The sequence below is a fragment of the Halichoeres trimaculatus genome, unplaced genomic scaffold (assembly GCF_033239565.1).
Source record: "Halichoeres trimaculatus isolate MK-OKI-2021-1 unplaced genomic scaffold, fHalTri1.1 fHalTri1_scaffold_1, whole genome shotgun sequence".
NCBI classification, from domain to species: domain Eukaryota; kingdom Metazoa; phylum Chordata; class Actinopteri; order Labriformes; family Labridae; genus Halichoeres; species Halichoeres trimaculatus.
The window spans coordinates 28,077,444-28,090,050 of NW_027437179.1; the positions used below are offsets into that span (position 1 = coordinate 28,077,444).

At 40.9% G+C, this 12,607-nt stretch overlaps 1 protein-coding gene across 3 annotated transcripts in view; it reads right to left on the reverse strand.

Moving 5' to 3' along the window:
* The window catches only part of cacna2d2a (calcium channel, voltage-dependent, alpha 2/delta subunit 2a), a 182,922-nt gene that overhangs the window by 76,075 nt on the left and 94,240 nt on the right, over window positions 1-12,607 (reverse strand). For all 3 annotated transcript variants that reach the window (XM_074669995.1, XM_074669987.1, XM_074669978.1), the window contains exon 4: window positions 10,247-10,306. In XM_074669995.1, the coding sequence (XP_074526096.1) occupies window positions 10,247-10,306 (60 nt within the window). The remainder of the gene's footprint in view (window positions 1-10,246; window positions 10,307-12,607) is intronic.

Genomic DNA, 12,607 nt, shown 5'->3' on the forward strand with positions numbered 1-12,607 from the left:
CCAATCTGATCATCGGAGAGGAAGCAGGAAAGAGGTGCTGTAACACCAAATAAAGACAAATAAGATAAACAGACCATGGCAATATTAACACTATCATGGGATTCCACAGGGATTTGATAAAAGAAATGCAATTATCTTGGTCAAAACATTTCTATGGCATCTGTATCCGGAGTGACCAATCACAAACAATCCAGTATTCATCCTGGACCTGCCTGTCCAATCACCCTTTAACTTGGTGTGACACTGGAGCTCCACTTATCTGCACAAAATGTTTCCAGGTTCCATCTTTCCTGAAGGGCTGAATAGAGCTTTTTGCAGCCATTTCACCACTGCAAGTCCATCGAGTCCTGAAAAGTCACCACCTCCTCCTCTTTACATGCAGACTGAGAGTGGCCAATCAACAATCAGCGCCAGCCAAAGGAAACCTGTTATTTCCGACCCTGTAATCATTTCCATCAGATGCCTTGCTGTCCCTTACAATGATTTGAACATTCAAATGACAAAAGGAAGCCAGCTTTAAGATATCTACGGACGGGCACCAAGGACAGCCGGGACAGAATGCGGCAAGCAAACACTAAAACTTTCCTCTCATCAAAACAAGCCCGTCACCACTCACAATAATGCCCTGGCTGCCCAGACAGCCTGCAGCACAGTGAGGCAGGAAACATGAAGCTTTTTTTTTGCTTTCTCAATTAGCTGATGAGACAATGAGGACCATAGATCACTGAAAAACTTTTGTAATTTCTGAAAAATAAACCCAGCTTAAGACTTTGATTTATGATGGGTTAGTAAGTATTAAAAGGGCACTCAAGAGAGGCTAAATCACTTTCTTACTGGAAAAAAAGAGACTAGATAAGGAAATAGTTCAGCTTTTCCTGTGTAGTATGCCTGAGCGTAAAACTTGCCTGAGCATTAAGCTTGCAAAGAATTTAATGATATTGACTATTTATCAATAGCAAGCGGCAACCTCCGGTCTAAGAATATGAGACAATGCGACAGTGCTAAAATCTGCTGTTTCTCGAGTGTCCGCTTGAGGCTGGTTCAGGAAGTACCAGAAGTCACATACACATTAAGCCAAAAAAAGCCATTTTCAAAGCAGAAAATTAACCTATTTGAAGCCTGGTTGAAAAAATGTCTCCTGTCTGAGTTGCTTATTTTACTATCGGCACACACTGTATGGGGGGTGAATTTTTTTCTAACTTAGCCGTTCAGAGAATAGTAAGATCGGGAGCTTGCCCAATCAGAGGCACAGCTCAGGGTCACGTGACCGACAGGCGCCCTATAGCTTTACAAGAAGCCCTTGCCACTACCAGTAAGGCCACTATGGCCGATGTGCTTTATTTTCTGTTTCAGAAACGGACGAGTGACGTCTCGGAGACTACATCACGTTTTATACAGTCTATGGTCGATAGTAAGGAAAAGATTCAGAGAAACATGAAAAATCTGTGCAAAAATTGAAAAAAGACACTTAAGAAGATAAAGATGTAAGATGACAAAGTACATTTTGCAAGTATTGCAACTGGATGGCTTCCAGAGCTCCAGAGACTGGTCTCCTGGGTTGCCTTACATTCAAAGTGTTGTTTAAAAAAGAGATATTGTTTAGTCAGACAAATAATAATATGCAAAGATTTTTTTTTTTCAAAAAGAAAAGAGAAACATTTTTGCATTTACATCATTTGATATTCTCCATTTGCTCTTTTTTCATAATCAATTGAAGGGCTTGCATGACCTGAGAGCTATCAAATTCTGTTTTCAATCAACACTTTACACATTATTGTTTTGGACACTATGATGAAAAATAAAAAATACAGAAGTGCCATCTGTCCATTTTTACTTCATTTTATCTAAAGACCATGCCCTGACCAGAAGGGCCTTTAAAATAACATTTCATGGGTGTTGGCCATGTTTTGAAATGGGAAAATCAAGGTCTGCAGCTTGGCTCGCTGGATTTCACTGACTATTGATTCTCATCTCCTGTGAGGCAGGGAGATCGATCGGTGGGATTTAGACATGGGGGCCACTTTCTTAACCCTCCCTCATGGCTAGCGCTTCATCACAGTTGGTCATACTCCTACTGACTAGAGGCTTACTGACACACCTGAACTTTTATCCTCTTGTTTTTTTTTTTTTTATCTTGGAGTTTCTCAAGAAACGTTCCTATACTTTAGTGCTTCTGCTATTCTGAGTCACCCAAGACTTTGCAATAAGTCTCCCCACTCAAGTGTAGGACAGCCTGAGTTTTCAAGAGGTCTCTCTCGAAGCAGCAGCGAAACACTACGGGTGAGATCAGAAAAAAAAGTCACGGGGTGATTTAGAGAAAGGCGCTGGAGTAGAGGCAGGGGGAAAATGGAAGAAAAGGACATTTCTACCTTGGAGAGCACCACTTAAACAAATTACAGCCGTCTGCAATCAAGAAGCTGAAATTACCAAACCGTTGGGTCACCACAGCAACCAGAGACTTGATAAAAGCTGTGAGCAGAGTATCAGCTGATGGAGAGTGAGGGGAGGCACCAGGAAAGAAGAGAATGGAAGATTAAAAGAGTTCAAGAGGAGGTAGACGCTACAGTCTGCATTGATTTAACACAAACTGATCAGTCGATCCAATGGGGCTTGATCTGTATTGTGTGTAAAGATCCATTACAGATGCAACGCACTGTGAGTGAGTTAACTTTCCACTCAGGCACTCTCGCTGTCAGATACTTCTGATATGGAGGAAGCTTTGTCAAAGTGTATACTGTTCAGGAATTTCCCTCCACACAGCCCCTCCTCATTTCTTCCCCTTCCAGTGGCGAGCAGATGGAAGTCCGTTGCATGGCTCAGGATTCACTGATAACACTGTTTATGTGTTCCATTACGTGCTCGGCAGGCTGCGAGCGCTCTGTCTCTGAGCAGCCATGAGGAGTTAAAAAAAAAATATATATATATATATATATATATAAAACTAAAAAAGCTCACAATGAAGATAGGAGCAGTTTATTTGTGATTAGACAACTTGTGGCTATGCTTATCGAGGTTTGAAATAAGCTCTGTGCACTTACATCGCTGTATTTCCAACTACCACTCTGGCCTCAGCCACGGAGATCTCTGAGTTTTGGTGTTTGTGGTGCTGACATAAGATTGCAGAAAAGAAAAATATTATTATTTCTGCTTTTGGCTTTTAAAGGTCTGGATCTATCTTTTGAAAGAAGGGGCTGATATGTTAGGGAAATAAAGAAAAGCCAAAATAAGAAAAACATGGGAGTCAGTGAATATAGAGATAAAATACTGAGTTCTTGTTAACTATTCCTTGAGCCATATTCTCTGTTTGTTTAAAAGAGTTTATAATAGTGTTGCTGGACTTCTTCTGATTTTTGCTAAGTAGCTGATGAAAAATAAAGGAAAGACATCATTTTAATTTGAGAGAAATAACTGAGGATTGACACGCTAAGAGAGAAGTGTGAAGAAATTAAAAAACAGGGTGAGGCTTCTCTTCATTTGTATCTATTTTACCAGAATCTAAATTTGAATCTGTCAAAGGCAGCCCTCCTAAGACTAATGTATTCTGTGGCTAATGGAGCCGGTAGCTTCGAGGGCCGGGCTGAGAGTCACCACAATGATTTTCACTCATTTCCTCTGAAGGGCCAATTATCTCAAATAGAGGCATTATGAAAGGAGCCGAACTTGGTCAAGTGAACAAACCCTTGCCACTTTTGCTTGTGCCCCTCGCACTTAAGGTCACTATGCACCTTTGAGAGAAGCTAGTCTGACTTTAGGGTTCTGATCAAGGCTGAAATACTGGCTACATTTTGCTTCAACCATGAACATCGACTTTTCATTATTCCAAGAACTGCTAGACAATGACTGAGAAGAATTAATGGGGTAAGCGCTGAGAAGGAGAACGCCGTCGCGTGTGTGCTTCATGAAGGTTAGTGGTATTACAGAGTTTCAGATGAGCACATGTATGAGGAGCAGGAAAGAGGTCACACGAACATCACAGTTACGTATGAGAGTGGGTGGCTGAGTGGAGATGAAGAGAGACACAGGCAGAGGCAGAAGAAGAGATTGTGTTGTCCTATGATGAAAGGCTTGATTGATTAGAGAGTGATGATTGCAGTAAATGGCCTGGAAGATGGCTCCATCTCTGTTTCCCGTTTCCACCGTCTTTTTTACCTTCTCCCCTCACTCGCTTGCATTCTCACTTACACCTCTCTCTCCCCTCTCCGTGTCTCTCTTGGTCGCTCCCCTCTCCCTGGTTTCATCATGGTAACCCATCAACAGAGTGCCTCTCTCTTTCCTAATGGCACAGCTATTAGCACTAATGCATTTCAAACGTACAGCAGCTGCCACATCACAATCTGATGGAAAGTACATGTCTTCCTCCGATCTCCACAATCTCCATCCTTTCTTTCGTCCAATCTTGTGTCGTTGTCCTAATGTGTCGCACTTTGTGTCAACTCTCCTTCAGCCAAGTGACAGCGTTCGTCATCTGTAGCCGGCATATAATGAAAACTGAGTGGTTAAATAACCCATTGATGATAATGTAGCTGCTAATTTATTGTTGCCTGGTTTGAAAATAATGCAGAAGGAAAAACTAAAGTATTTGGTGAAATTAAAAAGTGTGGTTAAGGTTGGAATAGCTTTACAAAAATGACAACTAAACAAGACTCCTGACTAGGGATGGGTACCTTCCACATTTGAAAGGGTAGGTTACCAATGCCTGGTACCTGGCAATCAGTATCAGTACTCGATTTTCTGTACTTTTATGTTTGTTTATATAATAATACATACCAATTTTTTAATAATAAAATCTTTTTTTTTTTCAATTTAACATATCCATTCTTCAATGTATAATTTTGAAATGCTGTGTTTATGTCTAGCATGGAATATTGCCGACTCTTCTACTCCCTCACAGTTACAAGGATGAGTTTAGATACCTTAACATGGTACCTTTTGATTTTAAGTGAATCAATACTTGGTACTACTGATTGCATTCGGTTGGTACCTAAAAAAGTACCTAATTTGGTACTCATCCCCACTCCTGACCCTAGGGCTACAGCCTTAGTATTAGCTGGTCTCAGCTTATGGGTTAATTTCACCAGATCCACGTCTGATTCAACTCTTCTCGGTCATGGCACTGTAGCTAAAAGTTTTCAATCCTAATCAATGTTTTAACCTCAATGCTGCTGGGTTGTGTCTCTGCTTGTTTGACTTCTAATTTTGCTGGATGCTAGAGCATAATGCTTAAGAACATCTGACAAAGATCAAAAATATTCATTGTAAAATATGCTCAGTGTTTGGCATTTTGGTTGTTGGATTCAGGGCTGTCTTCTGTACTGTTTTGTTTCACCTTCTGCTTCACCATTTCACTTGCATCCACAGAAAATGAAGGTCCTTGATATGGCAACTTTAATGTCAAAAACTCAGCACATTGTGTAACAACTTGTTCTTTGATCTTTATCAATTTTTTAGACCCCTTGCTACACGTTACAACGTCAAATGGGGGGTTCCAACAGAACATGTCTGTGCATTATGTAGTCTGGGCAGTTACAAACACCAACATGTGAAAAAGATTAATGATATAACAGTGTGACTCTACATGGGAAATTACAATAGTGCATAATAATAATAATAATTATAATAATAATAATAATAATAATAACAACAACAACAACAACAACAACAACAACAACAACAACAATAATAATAATAATAATAATAATAATAATAATAATAATAATTGATTTACATAATAAAAAAATCAGTGTTGATGCTAGTTTTTAATTATCTTAAGTACAAAAACTAACTATTGATTTGAGCGGAGCTGGGCCAGGAGTCAACAGGTATGAGGTTTTCAGGGGCCAATGAGGAGAATATGAATGAGAGACTCTTCATTTGGGCTGGGAGCATGGGGAACCTAAGAGCATACACACCAAGCTAAAGAAACCAATTAGCTGAGATTCAAACTACAGACTGCAGAGTCAGGTGAAAACAATCTAACACCACCTTTTTTCACTTTAAATGGATCTTTATTTTTGGAAGAATGAAAATAGTGATTTTTAGAGTATCAAAGTTTTTTCACAAAGGGTTTCTAAGTCATAACGAACTAAGCTTTTCTGAAAATTCCAATTGCACTACTAAATCTGTTGATGGATAAAAAGATTGGAATAAAAGTGATGAACTCAGTCCATGTTCTACAAAGGAAAGGGGCATTGTGTAATCATGAGAGCGTGGTTTTGTTGTTCATGTGAAAAGACTCGTTAACTGTAGGCTGTCACTTATTGATAATATCTCAGTATTAGTCACTGTCACTAAACCCACATAGGCTATGTCCTATTACTTGCTTAAGTAGGCTAACCTCAGCATTTAGCACAAAGTCAAATGACGAGAGACAAAAAAGAGGCATCTTTGAATATTCTGAACTCCTAGGATTGGAGAAATATTTATAAAACTCTTATGTAACAAATCTAACATGTTAGCTACAAAAGCATTGTGGTGAATAATTACACTGGGATCTGCTAGAACAGTAATTCAAGATACGGAGTCCAAAACATATTTTTATGAGTTAAGATTTATTTGACATCATTTGTCATTACTGGCCTGGAGATTTCAGCAGGCGGCTTAATCGTCTCACAGCCTATATCCACATTGGGGATATATCACAATCAGACAGGCCTATCAATACCTTCATTTCAGATATGCGGGGGGAAAATTAAGCTACTCAAAATGTCAAGTGTCAGAATTTATCAAACTGCTATAATAATAAATGTTACAACAGCTTGTCACACACATTAAGCTGGTTCCAGCTGGCAGCGTCACTGGCAGCATATGGTGCTCAAGTCTAATCTGGTGTTTGCCACATTTTATCCAACACTTAACTATTTTTTTAGAAAACCAAACATATGAAAGCATTTCCATGAACTGCACCAACATTTATAATTGAAATCACTCATTTAAAGAGATGAGAATCTAGCTGGTGCAAGCTGCCAGTACCAGTGAAAAGGAACTTTTTTCTCTGGTGGCTCCACGCTTTTGTCTGATTATGCTGGTTTGTTTTTTGAGAATAGGGGGAAACACTTTTATCAGGGCCAGTCTTTCACTGCTAATTAATAAAGTCTTGTTTTTTGACCCAAAGCACGACACAGGCTCATTAATTTTTGCTTGCTGGTTGTTTTAATGATGTTTTACAGCTGTGCTTTGAATGTGTGTACGGTAAATGTGAGTCTCTGTTCAGTATCTTAGTTTAAATGTAAGACCAAGCTGCCCTGTAGACCTCTTCACTGTGAATATTACTTAAAAAGTGCCTGACGCTGGTTTGCCTTGGTGTTAAGGGAGGGAAAACTATTAAAAGCAGTAAAGCATTCTGAACTGGCAAACACCCAGGCAATCATATCACCAAGAGAAATGCAATTTCTCCGCAGGAAAGAAACATTTAAATCCCTTCCTAAACATTGTATATAGACACATTCAGCAACTGGGTAAAAGCTGTCAGAGCCAGGATTGTTTCCTAGCCTCATTCAAATAGAAAAATGTGAAATGAGCTATATGCTGATGCTATCCAGAAAGTTGCTTTGCCTTTTGTCTTCCAATTTTTAGAAACAAAACAAAGAAGAGCTTTTTGCTGATTCTTCGTCATGAGAATCACAAAACAGCACAGAAATGGCTGCAGTGTCTTGGGATGAGTCTTTTTGCCAACACAATACTTGAGTGTCACACAGGGAGGGGCACCTGACCTTGAGAACGGCAACTCGACACTTTAATGTCCATTTCACACACCATTTCATTCCGATGGATCTTAAACCCCAGACGACCACCACAACAGTTATTACCACCAACATTTGACACCCGTAACGTCCAGCAGTCAGGACAGTCCGAAGCCCAGTTCTGTTGTTGGGTCTTGGAAAAGCAAAAAAACTCTGTGTGTGTATGTGTGTGTGTGTGTTTGTGTGACAGAGAGAAACTGAGGCCCTCCCTTTGCTACGGTAACAGCTGTGATGGCAGCCGCTGTGAGGAACAAGCGTGTCATTGAGTTTGTATGATGTCACCAGTTTGGCGAGCCGAGCAGATGGGCTGGGCCAGGTACTGAACCTGCCATTAATGAACACATACAAATAAATACCTGCTCGCTGACAAACATAACGGTTTAACTGGAAACGGCACATGCACACATCCCTACAAGGTTAACCTACCAAGAGGAGACAAGCATCCTTGAATGAAGATGGAACAGAACATTTTACTTCTAAGATCCTAAAAATATTAGAAGAAACTTTTACGGAGATCAGAAAAATTCTTGGTTAAGCCTGCAAGAAGACTGCAAAACGTGGTTTTAGACACTTACACTTGCAGATTGCTTTCTTTTAGCATGAACTGTATAAAAAATCTTGAACTGAAACACAATCTAGAGAGGACCTCAGAATTATCTCTGTTGGTAAAAATCCAACAATTAAGTGCCCTGTTGGATAGGTCTGGAAGTACACATACACACACTTACGCACAAAATATTCTATCATAACGCACTGTCTCTCATGCATAAACACCTTTCTCTTCATTTGACAGACTGCTCCACCCGCTAGTTTAAGATGCAGTGCATTTCTCCTAATATGCCCAAAGAGCATGCAGCCCTAATCTAATTAGAGTGTCAGTCAGCAGAGTGTTCATCCAAAGAGAAATTAGGAAAGTGCAAAATCTACAAACAGAAAAAAAAATCCCCTTGCAACGATGTGGCATATCTACCTCTCCCGCTCCACCTCCCCTCACTACCTCTTTGTGAGGTTTTTTTAATGGTTTCACAGTCGCCCCTGCTGAGATTCATTACCTGGCCTGATTATAAAGGCAAATGAAATCAGCTGCAATACATTATTAATAGAGGGGAACTATTAGGATTCATTTGCAGCATTTGCAACAATATGATATATTTCAACAGTTTTCATGCCTGATTAAAGACAGGGTACTAAGAATGTATATGAATGTGAAGGAGGTGCAGAGGGTGTGGACTGGACAGAAAGTCAAACAGAAGGAGAAAGGGAAGAAAAAGACAGGAAGGTGAAAGAGTAGAAACAGATGGGGAGAAGAGTATTTGGCAGAGGCAGGGTGGATTAAAGCAAGTCTTGACTTTTCCACTTGAGGAGGTATTGATGCCATATTGGATGCAGCTACTTATGAACAGGTGTGGCGTGTGTGGTCACCGTGACCCCGGCTCCACTTCCTGCTTGGCTACACATCCGATTGAGGTGCACTGGAGCCGGGCAGGGAGAGGCAGGCTTCAACCCCCCTCAGGCCTAAGATGAAGGGACAGCCGCACTGCAGCTTCCTCCTTTGGACCAGCAGGAAAGAAGGGATGGAGAGGGTGTAGCAGCCCAGCCACCCCAAGACTACAGCTTCAGAGTGTAAGCAACCATGAATAAAAATGGACTTTGCGGGGAAGTAGGGCTCATAATTATTCGTTTTAAATCAGTTAAAGCCTTTTCTCAAATATCCCCCAGGAGGCGCTGGGTTAAAAATCCATTTGTGGGAAGTGTACCATGACAGCGAGCTCGTCTCCCTGGAGACAGAGGATATGACAGGAGGGAATGTGCATGTGTATCTGTTGGATGAGGCTATATATATGTGTGTGTGTGTGTGTGTGTGTGTGTGTGTGTGTGTGTGTGTGTGTGTGTGTGTGTGTGTGTGTGTGTGTGTGTGTGTGTGTGTGTGTGTGTGTGTGTGTGTGTGTGTGTGTGTGTGTTGTGCATCAGTATGCATGCATGTTTGTGGGGCATTTGAGTGTTTGCAAATTTGAGAGTCAGTGGAGCACACAGGCTCACAAACACACAAAGACAAACACACAAACCAGAATACCATTTCTCCTTTTTGGGGGATTTCAGAAGCGGATCTCTTGTGTTTTAAAGGTCAGCTGCGAGAGGATCTAATGTTCAACTTACTGTGGAAAATAAAGCGGACGAAAGGTTCTCAGATTATACTGAAGACCATCAAAATATCAACTACAAACACAAGCAAGTTATTGCATACAAATGGGACGGTGTTTGTGTGCAGCTGTTCCTTTCACTTGAACAAAAGTACGTTTATTACCACATTGTCTCTGTGATGCTGATCACATTGTCATTCAAGAGGTACAAGGAAAAATAGGGGAAATTTTCTAAAAGGAGAGGAAATTGGGAAAGAGATTGGGAAAGGCACAGGATAGGAGGATAAACCAGTCTGCTTGGAATTAAAAGAATAAATAGGAAGAAGTCTTTGAGAAGAACGGAGAGGAGCAGGTGTCCTACTTTACCGTCACACCGTCTTGCCATACATGCTCCTGCTGAAGCTGCTCTGCCTCCTTGGCCAGTTTCTGCAAGAAAACAGAAAAAACAGCAGTGAGTCAGAGTGTCAACAAAGTGTCAAAAGTCAGTGGGAGATTGATTCATGTGTGTCTGTGGCTTTAGAAAGGGAGAGACGGACAAACAGAAAGGAAGCTGTAAATGGTGACCTTGTGCCTTACATGGACCAGAACAGGTTCATAGCATGAAGCACAGAAACACTGCTTATCTTTTGTCCCTCTTTCTTTCTTTTTCACAACAGACAGACTGACAGGCAGGCAGGCAGGCAGGCAGACAGACAGACAGACAGACAGACAGACAGACAGACAGACAGACAGACAGACAGGCAGACAGACAGACAGACAGACAGGCAGACAGACAGACAGACAGATAGAATAGCCACAGTGGTTTGTGCTGTTGCCTTCCAGCAAGGAGATCACTGGGTAGGCAGGGTGGGCCTTTCTGTGTGGAGTTTGCATGTTTTCCCCATGTATGCATGGTTTCTCTCTAGGTACTCCAAACTCCTCCAACAGTCCAAAAAAAAAAAAACTTGCTCATTAGATTGATTGGTGACTCTAAATTGTTATCTATCATGGGAAGGTGTTGGGTTTTTTTTGTAGTCTCCATTCCTTCCTGGTTACACTTTTTTTTTTCCACCAAAATGACACTTGTCCATACTTGTCCAAACAAAAAAAAGCAAATATCAGCGAGAGCAGAGAGGTGATATTTCAAATTCCTGGTTTTAACTGCTGAACAGTCACATCATGGTGCAGCTTAGAGAAAATGGCTCCTTTGACCATACGGATGAAAATATACTATTATCTGATATTAATTACTGGGTTTTACTGTCAGAAGCAGTGATCCCCAACACCTGGGCCGTGGACCGGTACCAGTCCGTGGGTCAATTGGTACCGGGCCACACATCAAAAATAGTCAACTTACATTATTTCAGTTTGATTTATTATCTGGTTCCAAACTATGTTTTATTTAAAAAAATGACTAGGTTCTCTTGGTCGTACCCGTCTATGACTCATTCTTGACCCCACACCCCAAGCTGGCAAAATGGAAAAAAACAAAGATCTTTGGATCTTTGGATCTACATTTTTTTAGGCAGGGTAAAAGAGCCAGTGAGGAGACAGAAGAAGAGCTGGTCTGTGAAAATACTGTCTGACATTAAACCAGTCCGCAATACGGTTGGGGACCACTAGTACGAAGCATGAATAAAACCAAATTTAAAGCTCTTGTTATACACTTTAGAGAAATGGGCTGTTCAGACATTAATAATTACTTTGATTCAGGCTGTCAATCAGAATTTTTGGATATGAACACATCACCTCTTGTAGTGGCAATAAGTATTTAAATTACACTGTAGAAAAGGTGGGTCTCGGTGCCATTGCTGGGCTTTTTTGTGTTAAATTCAAACTATGTCCCATAGGAGGCAGGAAAACTCACAAAAAGCAAATGTGCTGAACCAAATGTAAAAACACAAAATATTTTAGAGGAAATGTGCAACCCTCTGCTTGTGATGAAACACTACAGAAATCACAAGGCAAACATAAACAACTTAGCATATAAATCAAAAGCAACAATCATGTCTCTGATCACATGCTAACAAGCAGATGGACCATCTATCCATCTGTATTAGTAAGGATATGAATGCACACAATGTCGACCACAAAAATCCTAACACAACAGTTCTTCATGCTTTTTACCCTCACAGAGGGCACATGGCCTCCAGTCTGAACTCCTGTGATATGTAAAGAGTGTTGGATTTATATCTTTGGTTTAAGAAGATCAGATCAGATTAAAAGGTGTTATTCTAATCTCAAACTAAATCAAACACCATTTCCCTCGAATGTGTCAAGCATGATGAGGCTTAGGCTTACATATGAAGGAGCTTTATGTGACGGGGTCTCATGGAGAAATTTAGTTACAAACATCGCAAAGCCTCGGAGTCCCCTTCCCCCACCACATCCCTCCCACTCGTGGTGCAGTATCTAGGTTTCCCCTGGCCTCTAGGGGGCGACTTGCTCTCATCCCAGAATAGCATGATCAACCATTAAGTCCCAGGACTCTGAAATTACCAATCCTATTTAGATCTTTGCTTCAGTGAGAGCGCACTTGTTTCTGAGGCCACTCACCAGTCTTGTTCCACGGAAGGCTTTTTATCCACCATAATACTCACGATGTAGACTCTGATTTTAAGTAAAGCCGTCCTTTTTCTGATAGGAGTGGACCCACCCACATTTGGCTGCAACACTGCCCAGCTCCTCTATAGGCTCAGAAGACCAGTCTGTGCACTTAAGGGTGTTCTTGAAATGGGTAAAACTATA